General features: G+C 38.5%; 1 protein-coding gene across 1 annotated transcript in view; it reads right to left on the bottom strand.

The window, feature by feature from the left end:
- Positions 1-588: 588 nt before the first annotated feature.
- Positions 589-15,058, bottom strand: part of NLN (neurolysin) — an 84,346-nt gene continuing 69,876 nt past the window's right edge. The window contains exons 10-13 of the mRNA XM_045565836.1: positions 13,417-13,603; positions 12,944-13,072; positions 11,612-11,748; positions 589-2,539 (exon numbers count right to left, since the gene is read on the bottom strand). Coding sequence (XP_045421792.1) covers positions 2,405-2,539; positions 11,612-11,748; positions 12,944-13,072; positions 13,417-13,603 — 588 coding nt within the window. The 3' untranslated portion in view covers positions 589-2,404. The remainder of the gene's footprint in view (positions 2,540-11,611; positions 11,749-12,943; positions 13,073-13,416; positions 13,604-15,058) is intronic.

The raw sequence follows: 15,058 nt of genomic DNA, 5'->3' as shown, positions 1-15,058 counted from the left end.
TTCAAGACAATTTTTAGGTACTTATCTAGGTAACATGCAACATTTATATTAGAGGGGAAAAAAAGTCCATATCAGGCAGCATAACATCCGGACTTTTCTTTCTCTTCTCTGTAGAATCTTAAAATTAAACCTTTAGGAATCATGCCTGCTATAAATTAGCATAAGATGTTTAAAAACTTACCCTTAGCAACATAACAATGCCTGGAAAAAACCCAAAATAGGCCTATATCTTCTGGGTTAAAAACCAAGAGACACTTTATTGTATGTGGCTCAGTCCATAAATCTGAAGTGTAAGTTTGCCCAATAACAATTTTTATAGTTATCCACAATTCAGAGCGTCTCAGTGACACCCTATGTTAAGATCTGTAAAAAAAACCAAGTAGATAGCCAATTTCAAAAAGGCTTTAAAAAATAAGGTCTTACTTTTGAATTATGCTAGAAGGACTTTTTTTGTGAGTACTTAATTTTGTTGTTGTTCTTTAGTAGATTTTAGACATTAGAGGTAGTAAATAAAAAGAACACCATAACACTTTTGTTCTCTCATGCATTTCAGTTTTAACATTCAATTATGAAAGAAATGTGAGTTCATTCTCATAATAATGTAACTTTATTGTGTGCAGCCTTTTTCCACACCAATTAATTTTTCCATGTGAAATAAGATTTAAAATGCTAAAGTTATTGTTAAGGTGACACGTTGGGCAATAGAAAAAGCTGAAGAGAGTTTTTTTTGTCTGAAACTGGAAAACAAGCATCTGGGAGAAAAAAGGTAGAAGAAAACTACCATAGGTTGCTAAGATCACAAAAACAGTTTTGGGGACCAGAGAGAGTGACGTTGATTGAGTGTAGGGCAGAGATGGGCGGGGCAAATTGTCTCGGAAGGGAGGGGAGGATTTCATGTGGATGTTTAAGGTATTTGCTTGGCAATGATAATCTTAGAATTTCCTTGTGTGTTGCTATAGCTGTTGATTTTCCCTGCTATCTTTAATTTTATTATGTAACATAATAATTTGTTATTTAGCACAAAGTCTATTTAGACTAAAGCACAGAAAGGTTCAAAGTTTATCCCCAGCCAGCAAAGTCATGCCTCGGGTATGCACTGGGAAACAACTGGAAGACCTATACAAAGTACATTCAAAATTTAAAAAAAAAATTTTTTTTCTTTTAAATTATCCTGTTTGGTTTCTTTATTGAATAGACTCCTTGGGGGAAAATAAATACTGTGAGTCTACTGGTCTGCTGAAGAACTGGAATTTAGGCCCATAATAAAGAGAGTCAAAGAGAGATCCAAAGGTTCACTTATCACCAGACAAAATAGGCTACTGAAGAGCCTCCTTCCTGTGGCTGAGTTTAAGCACACAAGTAACACTTCGACGCTTCGGGCCAGAACCCACTCCTCTTCCAGAGTTTCTGAACTCTTTATGCTCCGCACAGCTTTGGCTGTCTTCCCATGGCACTCTACAGAGCCACTGTGACATGTCTACCTGCCACTTTGTGCAAGGTAGGCAGGAAAGGAGGCAAAGTCCCTACCACTTGTTAGAAATGGGAGAATAGAAAAATATGTCTGGACTTGCCTTAGTGTTCTAATTGGCAAATATGCCAAAGACTGGCGATCTTGTATGCTGAAGGGGAAATGAGCTTCTAATACAAGATAATATATTATCTTGTAACAGAATAGATAAAATAGAATAGATAAAATCCTCTAATATAAGATATAAAAACTTACAATATACATTAGACCAGTCTAGTTGAAACATATGATTTTTTGATGCTCTCTGACTGGACTTTAGACAGAAAAGACAAACCCAAATGGAGGAACATAATTTAAGTGTGGCAGAAAGTTGGGAATCCTGCGGCCTGATATATACAGACAAACGCATTACTGAGGCATCTTCCCCTGACCTTGAGGTGTGCAGGCAAAGGAGCGGTCACACCTTGCTGTGAGACAGAGGATCAAAGCTGATGCAGGGCTCTAAGAAAATATTTGCCAGAGGAATGTGATGATTCATTTACCGGTCCACAAGTCCCAAGTACAAAACATCAAGATATAAGAAGGATCAAATAATACCATGTATATGATTCAATTTAAGAATCCTTAGCCCTCTTCCATTATATTATTTAGATTATAATAGTAAAAAATCAAATTACATTCATATGAAACTTTTATAAAAAGAAATCAAATCCATTTTTATGAAATTTTATGGTACAATTACTTTCTAGTGGGTCTTAGGTCACAGTATTTATAATTCCATTTACAGCTTTATAATTTTTAAAATTACAAAACAAAAGGAAGTCAATAGAAATCTAAATTTTCACTTGCAAAAAACTCCCTTCAGTTTCTAGGCCAGTAACACATGGTGATGTCGACTTGTCCTCCAGACATGGACTGCTACCAAAGATCCCCGGTTTACGAAGCGTGCAGGCCTCGACTCATTAGGAACGCTTTTTGGTTTGGCTCACGTTCCAGGAAATTCTGGAGCATGTCCATGCCGTCCAGAGATCCCCCAGGTTTCAGGATTAGGTTTCTGTATTTCATTCCAACCTAATAAAATAAAACATCATGCCTCATAATTCATGGTTATAGCACTTTTCTAAATCTCTAGATATAACAGAGAAAGAGGTAGAGGTGAAGGAAAAGGGACCTTAGCCTTATTGTGTCTAGATGTTCTCTCTTGCCTACGCTACAGCTCTGTGGTATTTATTTATTTATTTTTGTAGCTAAGCGATTTGGAGCTTAAAACCTCAGGTCTTATTCACTGCCCTTTATTATGGTCTTGTCTCCTTAGATTCTCAGTAGTGAGCTGACAACATGAGCAAACAAACAAAAAGTAGCCAAACGGAATATATAGAAAAGGTTCCCATTTGTTACCCTATCTCAAATGTGATTCAAAAGGGCTTGCTAAGCAAGTGTTCAAGAGGATACAAAGAGAGGTTCTGTATACCTGGAAATAGCAGCACAGCTACTGTCAAATGGCTTTGGCTGCCTTTATGGGGGCTCATAAGAAAAAACCCAACCCTCTTCCTTGTGGATGGGGGCAGGGAGGGCAGCACATGCCCCAGAGTGCAGGGTAAGACAGTTCTGTGGACCTGGTGCTGGGAATGAGGACCTTAAAGTTTTCTCTGGGAATGGAGGTCTGGAAATTTTAAAACGAATCACAGTGCCTCTGCTTTTATTTACATAAACACATGAACAGAAAAAGTGAAAGAAAACACTTGTTACTGGGAATTAGCATTGTTCAATATTTTCACTTCCCTTTCACTGTCCTTTTGGGGAAGGAAAACAAAGACAATTCAATGAAGCACAATTTTAAATAAACACATAAAATAAAAAACTCACAGAGAAACACTTAAATTTATATTCATTATATCATTTGATCAATAGGACTAATCATCTTTTTGAATATAAAAAGAGCTACAGAATTTCTAGAGACTAAAGTAATCTAACTTTTAACTTAAGTTTTCTTGGTACAAAATCTTATATCAGAGGTAAGTGTAGTTAAACTGTTAAGGAAAATAAAACATAGATGAAATCTGCCAAGTTAGATACAAAAATATTTAACGTTCTCCAAGGCCATAACATAAAAACTTTGGGGGTTACTCTTCGGTTATGAACAGAAATCATCTGAAACTTATTAATCACCCTCAGGCTAACATCTAACCTCACAGTCTGGACCCTAATCAGGAATAAATAATTAGTCAAACCTAACTTCTAATAAGCTCAGGTAGCACTGTACAATAGAATCATAATATGAGGCACATATATAACTTTGAATTTTCTACTAGCCACATTTTAAAAAGTTAAAAAAACAGTGGCCATTAAAAAAAAGTAAAAAGTTAAAAAAATAGGTAAAATTTTAATAAAATATTTAAACTGCTGTATCTACAATATTATCATTTCAATATGTATCAATATGCAGATTATTGAGTTTTTTTTGTTGTTAAGTCCTCCAACTCCAGCGTGTTTTTTACATTTGTGGCACATCTCAGTTCAGTTCTTCAGTTGCACTGGCCTCATTTCAAGTGCTCAAGAACCACAGGTGGCTACCATACTGGACCGGTCTAGGGCCTAGAGTGCAAGACGATCTCTAGGAGGCAGGGCTTGTTAGACAGTGTTCTGGTATGATACTGGAAAGGCACACAGTACTTGTGTTGTCTTATTTACAAGTTTTGGATAAATTTTTTTAAAAAGAGAGGGCTTGTAATCATTGATGTTGGACTTCCTGAAAACTCTGGTGATGCGGGCTTGGAGTTAGGTTCAGTTTGCTTTAGAAAAAAAATGACGTGTTATTTCTTGCTTGGTCTGAGCAATTGGATTACCGTTACAGCAGCAATCTAAAATCTAAAACGTGAGTGATAGCTATTCTTGTCATAGACTTTATTATTCTAAGAAGGAGTAGATCAGATCTCTTGAGTCCATCCATAATTTACCTCCCTTTTCTTTCTTTCATTGCCCAATGTGCCCAGATTTGACCAGTGCTAAATTAGTGAGTAGAGCAAAAAAAGATTGTGCTCTCTGGGTACAGCAGTACAGGGAGAACTTAGAAAATGTGAGTTAAGTTTTTCTGCAGAATTATAAAAATATTTTAAACCTTTTATTATGGAAAACTTAAGCTCTGTGTATTATATATCTTTTATTAAAAAGACATACTCATTTCACAAGTATTTTAGAAACATTAGTGAAAATCCAAATGCAAGTTTTTTTAAAATCACCCCAAATGCTAACATCTGACAAAGTATTCTCATTTTGTGCAGAGAACTGTAATTTTAGGTAGTAAATAAAAGCAAACATTTGAGGAGTTACATGGTGTTGTAAAGAGAAAGCTCATGACTCCTCTGAATGGTAAAGTCATTTTAGAGCAGGGCACTGTTTAGTCTCACAGTATGTGTCTCAGTACAGCTCAAATCTTCCTCTGCTTATGGCTCCAAACAAGTTGATTCAATTTCCTGAATTATAGAGCAATGGCCTTTTAATAGTTTCATTTCCTTGGCAATGAAGTTTTGAGAAGAGTTTAAGAGTCATTTTGGTAACAGGATCTTGCTTTTCTTAAGAAAAAAAAAATAGTTAAGTGAATTTTTGTGTTTTAGGAAGGTACCAGGCTCTCTGGGTGAGAGAACAAGGTCTGGAAGACATATGCCACAGGTGGAAGGAGTCTTTGCCATGAGTTGTTCTACTTTGTTTATACAATAAAAGAACTTTAACTGTGAGGAAACCAGGAAGAGAAGCTCTAAGATAATTGCTAAAATTTTTCATGCTACGAACACCCTTCAGGAGGATCTGCATATAGTAAAAACTCCTATTAGCTAGCCTATGAAGAAAAATCAGCATCAGTCATCTCTGTGGTTTTTAATCCCAGAAGATTAGCATGTATCTTTTGGAAACCCTACAAGGCTTCTCTAACACTAATGGCTTCTAAAGCAAGATCAGGCACTCTGGAATCAGGCCAAGGTTTGACTGTTGGCTCAATCCTCACCTATGTGACCTTGGGCCTTGGTTTCCCCATCTGTAAAATGGGAATATGCCTACCTCACTCTGTTTCTAGGCGATTAGAGGAGATCATTTTAGTATATTATCCACTCCCTAGCATAATACCTGGCATATACTGGTATTTAATAAACCTTACTGTTCCTTTCCTTTCCTACTGTCCTCAAGTTCAGCAACTCATATACACTTCAGAGAAATGCATTCCTGGTTTGGCATTTCTTTAAAATTAGTTCTGTCTCCTAATAAAGCTAGAGAAAAAAGCACAAGAGACTTCCTTTCCCCTATTAGTAAGATATGAAATATATAATTCAGTAGGAGTATTAAGTAGGAGAGACAAGGCACTCAGGCACTCATTTTATCCAGGAATATGCACCCTTTGAGGCAATATTTTAATAGCAATCATAATTATTCAAGTGAAGGATGCCCATCATCTATCAGCGATGAGAATATACAAATGGGAAACTGGGTCTCCTGCTATCTCGAGTGTCTCTGAAGAAGCACACGCAAGCTCCCACTGCCTTTCAACCCTCCCTCCCTGTCTCCTTCCTGTCCTGGTTGACTCTGGGGTACTTAGCCAGAGTTGTCTCCCTCCTTAGAGTAAGTAACAGGCATCAGCGCAGGGAGCACCCAGCCCAGGACAGGTGATGGTGAGCAGGCAGCTGACAAGCTCACCGGGCTGCTTTAAAACTGGACTTTGAAACCTTTCATTCCCTAGCCTGTAACTCCCTCCCGAGAGCACACCCTGTGTTTTCTATGAGGGTGGGGAGATTATGGGTGGAAGAAAAAAGAATACCTTTGATAACAACAAAGAAGGAGACAGAGCGTGAAGGACTGGTGCTGGTAGTCAGGGAGGTGGAAGGAAGAATAGTAGTAGGAATTGTTGCCTGATTCTAAGAGGCCTCTGGAAACCTGAAGCAGAGTTCTGATTTGTAAGGACAGAAGGATAAACCTTTATTTATGGGATGGGAGGAGGCCAGCAGAAAAAAAGTGCCCTGAGTAGTTATATGCATGGGGGAGGAGGGTGTAGAGAAGTGGAAGTGGATGTGGATGGAGGGAACCAGCAATTAGGTCCAAAGAGGTACACACATGTAAAACAGTAATTAATTAAACAGTTGTGAAGCAGAGAAGGGAACACAAGGCTGAATAAAATTGTTCCTTTTATGAGGGTCTTATGATCAAGGGAAGATAAAGAAATAAACAGCTAAACAGGCAGATTATTATGGCTCTAAGAGAAACACAAAGAAAGCCTGTAAGAACACAAAGGAAGAAAAACTGCTTCCAGCTGGTCGAGATTCAAGACTTAGAAGGTCTGGCCTTGTAAATATTCAAGAAGTGGGCTGGAAATCAATCCCCTTTCCTTCCTTCCTCCCTCAAATCAGGCACAACCTCAGGCTGTTAGAAAGGTTGAGGTATAAGAAAACCAGCAGTGGGTGGTAGATCAGGGAGCTGAAGCAGAGAAAACTGAATCCATTTGTAAGGCTCTTCTGGAGAGGAAATTTCGTATTCACCTTTAGCAACACACTACAGCAGGAACTGGGTCGTGGATTCTGTTTGAAGAGCACTGGAATACTTAGCTTCATAAGATCATCTGTCAAGCAATTCTGTTCATGTTTAACCAAGATTCTTCATGTTTCTGTGGCTGCTACTGCATGTAAGATCATTCTAGCTAGTTCCTTATGGCATTACAGACTAAACGACAGTTAAGTATCTTTCTTTCAGAAATGACACTTGGTAGTATTTCTCCTTCACTGATGGAAGAAACAAAGCTTAGCAATTTCTCCAAAGCAAAAGAGGAGGAAGATACTACTGGCTTAATAATATAATTACCTTTGAATCCACAATGTCTATTACCTCTTAGGAAATTTTCCCACAATGAAGTTGCCTTATAAAAAGAAAACAGCCCTAGTTAAAAAGCCCCCATTCTTTCAACCCTATGATTAGTTGCTGGATTTTGAAATTACAATTGGTGACCTTAAAGATATCCTTAAACAGCTACTAGAGCTTGCTAGAAAAGTGTTAATCCCAAGAAGTTCCCTTCCATAGTTATTTAAGAGAACAGCTGGAGAAGTGAAAAATACATCCGATAATGAGACAATTTCTCCATGTACTTCTAGAAACAAAGATGTTAGGTAATGTTTAACTAATTAAATAGCAAGATATGATATCTATTTACTAGCAAGAATAATATAAAAAACTATAGATAAAACCAGACGTAGTAAACTTTTAGGCTATTGTACGTAAGCAACCAGTACCAATACTTTGATAGAGGCCCTCAAAACAGAATGAAAACAACTGTACCATAAAATATTCCACCGCTACTATCTGTTATTCAGAAGGTTGCAGGTTTATATTTAACCCTTCCTATTATTGTTTTCCCAGCAAGCAGCACACTTTCTGTAGTTCTGCTTGCTAAGATCTGAAATGGTTCCCAGTGCAGACCCTAGGCTTTGCAGGATGGCAAGAGGTTACAGAGAGAAGGCCTGGACATATTTTTCTGTAATGCATGACCAATAATGACAACAATATGTGATCTCTTAGCCCCCAGCCTCTCTAGTGCTTGGGGACTAACAATAGCAGGCCCTGAGTCTTTGAAGGGCCATCCCGCTCTCTTCTTAAAATGATCCAAAAACATATTAGGGAGGGTGAGACAACAATGTCTGCATGATATATTTTGATTGCTCTGATTCCCATGACTTCAGATCAAATTGATTATTATTTTAAAACAGAAAATTCATATTTTTATCCTGTTTATATATCTGGTAAAGTAACCACCATTGACACGTGAGACTAAAGCAAATGCACCGAATCTGAAACAACCCAAGGTAATGCCATCTTTTTCAGTGTTGGCTAATAACGAGACTTTGTGGTTATGGCATAAAATAAGCAGTGTATGGTTTACTGGTCTGAACAATGATATTTCTTTGTCTATTGATCACAACATAGTTGTCATAACAATCTAAATTTTTTGTAGAATAGGACTATTGTCCCAAAGTATTAATTTTTAATAAGTGGGTATTTGTATTTTGTAAGTGAGGTGTTATTTTAGAACAAATATTTGTTAAAAAACAAAACACTCCCCCCCCACAAAAAAAACCCAGTACACTGTAGGAGGGAATAAAATAGTGACTTGAAAAGCTGCTCCAGTATCTGCCACTGCAGCGAAGGGTGTGAGGGTGAGGAGCAAAGGGATTGATTCTCCTTAACCTCTGGAGCCAAGTCCACTATTGCTCTGCCAGACACTCCAGAGCATTTAGTAGAAAGGAAAAAGAAGTGAAAGGGAAGGGATTAATACCAGCCTTACGGCATAAGATGTCTAATGATACATAGCACTGTTGAATTCAGAATTTTAGTAAAACTGAAAATGTTTTTAACGCCACAAGTTTTAACTCCAAGTTGTTTGGATCTTGCTTTCTCCAAGTTCAACCCAGCCCCTTAACCTAAATTAAGAGTAGCACAGCTGTCTGCCAAGCTCTGAAGCTTGAGAGTAAGAGGAAGCACAGAGAAGCACTGATGGCAAGGATTGCTTCTGCTGGACTTGCAAGTTCCTTGGGATCTGCTGGGATCAGTAATTTGGCTGCCACCTTGACAGCTGGAAGAGAAAAGGTAAAACGATAGAGGGACCCGGAGATGTGGTCACGTCAGTGGAAGCAGAGGAGGTGAACGAGGAAGGCTTAATTGAGAAAGGTGATGTACACTTATACCAGGAAGCCTCACCAACTCAGTGCCAGTGAAATGTCGTAATTATATCTTTACATATCTGGATCTTTTGTCTCTTTAAAACATTGCTTTTGACTTCTAAAATAATCATGCACTGTGTAAAAATAAGGAAAACCTCCATAGACAGTACAGAAAAAAATTTAATAATCCCTCATAAACTTACCACCCAAAGATAACCACTGACAGCTTTTTTTCTAAACACATTTTAAAATCAAAATTTGCATTCTGTGGTATAAAATATTTTATAATGATTTTTTTTCACCTGGTAATAGTTACATTAAATATTCCAGACACAAGAAGAAGCTTATTGAAGCCCTTCCCCCATGCCGAAGTCCACTCTTACTTTCAGAGGATGGAAAGATCACTTTTGTTTGGATGATCTGGAAGATTTCACAAATCTGTGGTAATCTGAGTGGGGCTATTAACAATGGTAGGACTTTTTAGAGGAATAGACAACAAAGGTGTATATTTTAGGTGAATGAAACAGAATGAATAAATTTGGCAAGGTGGAAAAACCCAAGGGACACATACACTTGTCTGATACACAGGGAGTACTGGGAAGTAAAGGAGGAGTTTGACTGCTAAGCTAAGGGCTGTGAACAAAGAGAGGAGTAACAAGAAGCAGGGAGAAGAAAAAGGTGATTGAGGGCCTTTGGAGGTAGTAACTTTGGAGGGAGGGTAACTTTCCAATTCAGTTGGTGGGGGCAAAAACCAGGAAATTGAGGTTTACAAAGACTCTTTCTTACACCAAGAAATTAGGCTGTGAAAAGAAGAACAGAGTAGTAGCACTGACTGGGGTTAGCAAAGTCAGTAGCAAATTTTTTTCCAAGATGGCAAACCAATAGTAAGGCTTGGAGTTAGAGACATCTCCTCTGAGACAGGAGAAAGAAGATAAGTATTGAAGTATAGAGAAACAAAGAGGAAGGTATTCACTTGGAACGATCTTGATTTTTTTAATAAAGAGGAGAGATTGTCTGCTGATGGAGGAGAGAGGTGGAGGGGACTCGGAGGGAACCAGTAAGAGGAATGGAGTAGACCATAGGGTGACACCGGGTGTCCAGTTCAGGTTGGGGAGCGTGACTTCATGATAGGGTGTGTTAATGGAGTCATATAATCTTCTGCAGAACACTCTGGATCCCAAGGGTACCATCTCCAAGAGAAATGGTGAAGGAATTGAGGGCCAGGCACTGGCTGAAGGTCATGCACAAGTCAGGATATCAGAACAACAGTCAGTAATTGACCTTGGTAAATGGTTGGCCACATAATGGAAGGAGGCTTAAAGGGAGCTAACAGATTGGGTGGGGTGGGGTGGGATGGGAGATGGAATGCTTGGAAAGAACAGTGAGTGTAAAGTATCGGTACCTTGGAGGTATTTTTTGAGGGAGAAGGTGGGGAGGAAATGGTGATCTAAGCTACACTGAAGTACGTCAATGTACTTCAATACCTATGTGTAAGGCACTACGCAATATAGAAACAAAAAGTTTGGAGACAGCTGGGTGTGGTGGCGCGTGGCTGCAGTCCCAGCTACTCAGAAGGCTGAGGTGGGAGGATTGCTTGAGCCCAGGCTTTTGAGGTTGCAGTGAGCTATGCTGCTGCTGCTGCACTTTAGCCTGGGCAACAGAGCGAGACTCTGTCTCAAAAACAAACAAAGTCTGGAGAACAAATCAATTGGTTGAAATAAGCTGACAGAGCCTGCTATTGATTATTTGTTCTTCGGAAATCGGAATCAAACAGAATTTTAAAACACATCAGAAAATGCATCAGCCTTAGAAATAACCTGACAGCTGAGTCTTCATGACTGTGGGGACTAGGGGGCTGTGACTCAAGAAGGTTTGTCCGGCAGCCACCTGGCAGGCAATTCACTGGGCACAGAAAGGAATGGCTCAGGTTAATGAAGCAGCTTAAGTTACTTAAAGGCATTAAGGTTACAAACTATGTGGTAGGTGGAGTACGCCAGCCACAGAAAAAAAGTGCCTCCCACAGAAACTGTACAAAGAAAACGTGCAGAGAATATCACAACAGGGAGATCATTTACATTGGGAAGGAGTTTACCTTTCTTTCCTGACCTCCTATAACTATAAAACTAAAACATTGGATGGAACATGTCAAAACTAGCAGCTATAAATTCTTGAACGCACAAACAAAGCTTTGAATTTTTAATTATGCAATATATTGGAATGTTAATAAGCAAGAAAATGAAGTAAGTAGGTTTTTTTTAAACCTATAGAACTAGAGTTAATCACTTGTACACTGCAACTTAATGATGTATGATGATTTGAGATGTAAGACCTTAAAGTTAAAGCTGTTACTAAACCTCTTACTCTAAAATCTAGGTGTAATAAATATTGTACACTAGCAGTAAAAGGGGAGGGAACTACTACAAAATTAACAAAAGGAGGGAAAAAAATACAATACCTCTGGATTCATTATCCCTTCTTTTTTAAAACAGCTGTAAAACATGTCCATGGAAAATACTTCACTCCAAAGATATCCATAATATTGGCCATCATATCCCCCTGCCAAATGTCCAAAAGTAGCTGGCATATTTGTGCCTTTAAGAAAAGATACATTTCAATCAATGTGATAGCAAATGTTAATTATCGGGTTATCAGCTAGCTAAGGTTTCCCTTTGGGGAGTCCAGCTGTGGGAGGAGAGAGGGAATGATACTATCTCACCTCTAGTACTCTCCGGGTTTATGTGTGCCCTCAGCCAAGATGTTTATAAACGTCTCTTCCACTGATGGCTCAACCTCAGAGCTGGTTTCGGCCCTAAGCTCTGGAATGCCTAACAATAGTTTCAGAGGCTTTGTCCACGCCCAACAGATAGCTCAGTGTTTTAGAACTGAAGTCAGCCCTTTCTCATCACTTAAACACCTCTGTGTCTTAAAAAAATGATATCAATCCTACTCTTTGCCACATCTCTTTATATCTAAAATGTCTCAGAATGGCACTTATTTTAGGTTGATCATTACTGAAAAGGAACTCTACCAATTCAATCTATTTGTAGGGCTACTTTACAAAGTGGCTTGAGATACAAAGTTGCTCTATGGTTTACTATAAACAGATCATCAAAGGAGGTGAAGAGCACAGACTGACTCAGCTGGCCATTCTTTATTATCTCTATAAATGTGGCTGATTCATTATAATAACAATTTCCTTGGTGAAAAAAATTCACCTTATCACTTACATATAAATGCACAATGATATGTTGGTTTAAAATACATATATACAAATATAAACACACACACACACACACACACACACACACACACACACACACACACAGAGGAATCCCATAAATCTCAGGTTAGAAACGCCTAGTCAAGTGCTTTAACTGACCTCTGAATCAGAAACAAGGTAGAAGTTCACGCTTCTCTCTAAAAATGCCCCTCCTGTCAATTTCTTACTGAAAATTACAGGGAAGTCACGGTGCACACAGGGCGGGTGGAGCAAGGAGGGTGCTGCCAAACACCCTCAGCTCTGGGGCTCCCCAGCTCTGGGGTGGAGGCCAACTGCTCACGCCTGATTACACTAAAATGCTGCGAAGCTGGAGCCACCTTTCCTTCAAGCACATTTGAACAGGGAACTCATAAGGACACAGTGCGCTTATCTGAAAGTCATGGCCTGATTTCAGAAACCAGAAACAAATTAGGCAATCTGTCTGACAAACTCCACCTCCCCTGTGGTGTTAGGAGAATGGCCTGGGCTTCACAGGAAAAATGAACTCAACTCATAGTATTTACGTACCTGGAGTAGCTGCAACACCTAATATTTCTGAGCAGTATTTGGCATATTCACTTGCAGCATCCAGGGACGTGTTCGTATGGAGAGACTGATCAACTTTGCTCAAAACAATCTGGCGTAGGGTCAGAAGACCTAATAACATAAGAATGCCTCTTGAGCATGTTTTCGAGAGGGGAGAACTGTGTGTTCCAATAACTCAAGAGCATAGATTTCAAAATCTACTTCCAGCAGTACTCATCACAAAATGGGAGCAACATATCTCATTTTACTTAAGGTTTAAAAGATGTGATTTTTTTTTCTTAGACATAATCCCAGGGTTCCTCATTCCAATATATTTAGCATTTTCACTCCTCATATTAGCACTCTTGGGGTATCATTATTATTAAAGGGAAAATAAGTTCTATAGACAAAGATGCCAGCAATTCTGCATTAAGTGATTGTAATTTATTTTCCTTCTCTAAAATTACAAGTCATACCTGTGTTGACCAGTCTAGAAGCAACAAGTTTTTCAAGCAGATCATCTGTAATAGGGTTTCCGTCCTTATAATGTTTTGACAATCTTCGGAGGGAATCAATGTCCCACACCCAATTTTCAAGCATTTGTGATGGTACCTCTACAAAGTCAGTTTCCACATTCGTTCCACTAAATCGTGCAAAATCAGTCTAGAAAGCAAACATAAAGGTATTTTTTAAAGCACTGAATGAAAACTACATATGCACTTAATTAAGACCCACCAAAACTTAAAGGCAGAATCAGAGTCAACTGCCCCTTTGAATGAGGGGTTAAAAAAACCTCAAATTTAAGTGAAAATAAAATATAGCAGCTGAGCAGCATGAAAAATAACCCCCAAATACTCTATATTGAGGTAATAATTTAAGTCTTTTGAATTACAAAGTTGGAACAATCATTAGGAAATCATAACTGGAGAAAAAAATCAGTTTAAGCTAAAAATAAGCCTTAAGCTTTGAAAGGAAAAATGTTTTTAAAAAATTTTTCATTACAAATAAAGAGATCCATAAGACAAGCAATTTCTCCCTAGCTCCTCTTCCTAATTGCTTCCTTTTGTTTACTCAACACATGCCTTTCTGGGGCACTCATCTCTCTATTGCCTAACTACTCAAAATCAATTAAACAGTTCAATTACGCCATTACAGACTGATAGCCTTTGTGTGTGTGTGTGATGTTTTTTGTATTCTGAACTTTAAATGAATGGTTCTCAGATAATCATGTTATAGAAAGCCCAAGTTGTACCTCTCAGATTGGGTAGAAGATGTTACCATAAAATAAGAAACCACTTCAGTGGAAGTTAGGTCTGTAAATTCATTAACTGGCAAGTGGAATGAGTTAAATGTTATAGGAAAAGAGAAACAAAGGATATATTCAAAAGTTAGAGCACCCTTGGTAAAAATAAAGGACTTATTCTGAGGGCCTAGACTAAGAGTTAAAAAAAAAGTTTAAGAGTTTAAAAAAACAAAGTTTAGTAAATTCTTGAGTCAGATGTCAGAAAAGCTCTCAAGCAGAAAGATGGAGATTGACTAGAACAGGCTGTGTTTTTTAACCTTCACACAGTCTTTTTTTTTTTTTTTTTTTCTTTTTCTGCCTGAACAGCCAATGACACACAGTCTTTCAAACACTTGTAAAATTGCCATTCGCAGAGAAGACTTAGCATTTACCGATGGGGTCACCTGCAGAATGCGGCTCATCAATCTGTTGTCTTTCCCTGAACCTCCCTGTCTTCCTCCTCAGATGCTTTACATTCCAACCTCCTCTCTCTGACTTCATCATCCCTGGGGCTCTAAACGGAGGGGAAAGGGAAGAGGGCCTTAACCACCGGAGAAGGCAGCAGATGGGGTGCCGAATCAGCAGCAAATAACCACTCTGCTTTTGGCCCAGGGCAGAGGCACAGATGTCAACGCCATCTCACATTCTGCCTTCCTCTCTTTATGCAAAAAAATGTTTTGCTTGACTTCCCATTATAATTTTGCTGATTCTAGATATGAAGAGCTGCAAATATTGAAGGGCCAAGGAAATCTGAATTCACTAGGTGCTGGAATTAGGCCACGACTGTTGTGGATGTCCCAATAAAAAATTCTTACAGGAAAAGAGGCAAGGAAAGA

Source organism: Lemur catta, chromosome 12, assembly GCF_020740605.2.
Source record: "Lemur catta isolate mLemCat1 chromosome 12, mLemCat1.pri, whole genome shotgun sequence".
Classification (NCBI taxonomy): Eukaryota; Metazoa; Chordata; class Mammalia; order Primates; family Lemuridae; genus Lemur; species Lemur catta.
The sequence above is the reverse complement of the archived record's forward strand: the minus strand, read 5'-3'. Positions and strand labels throughout refer to the sequence as shown.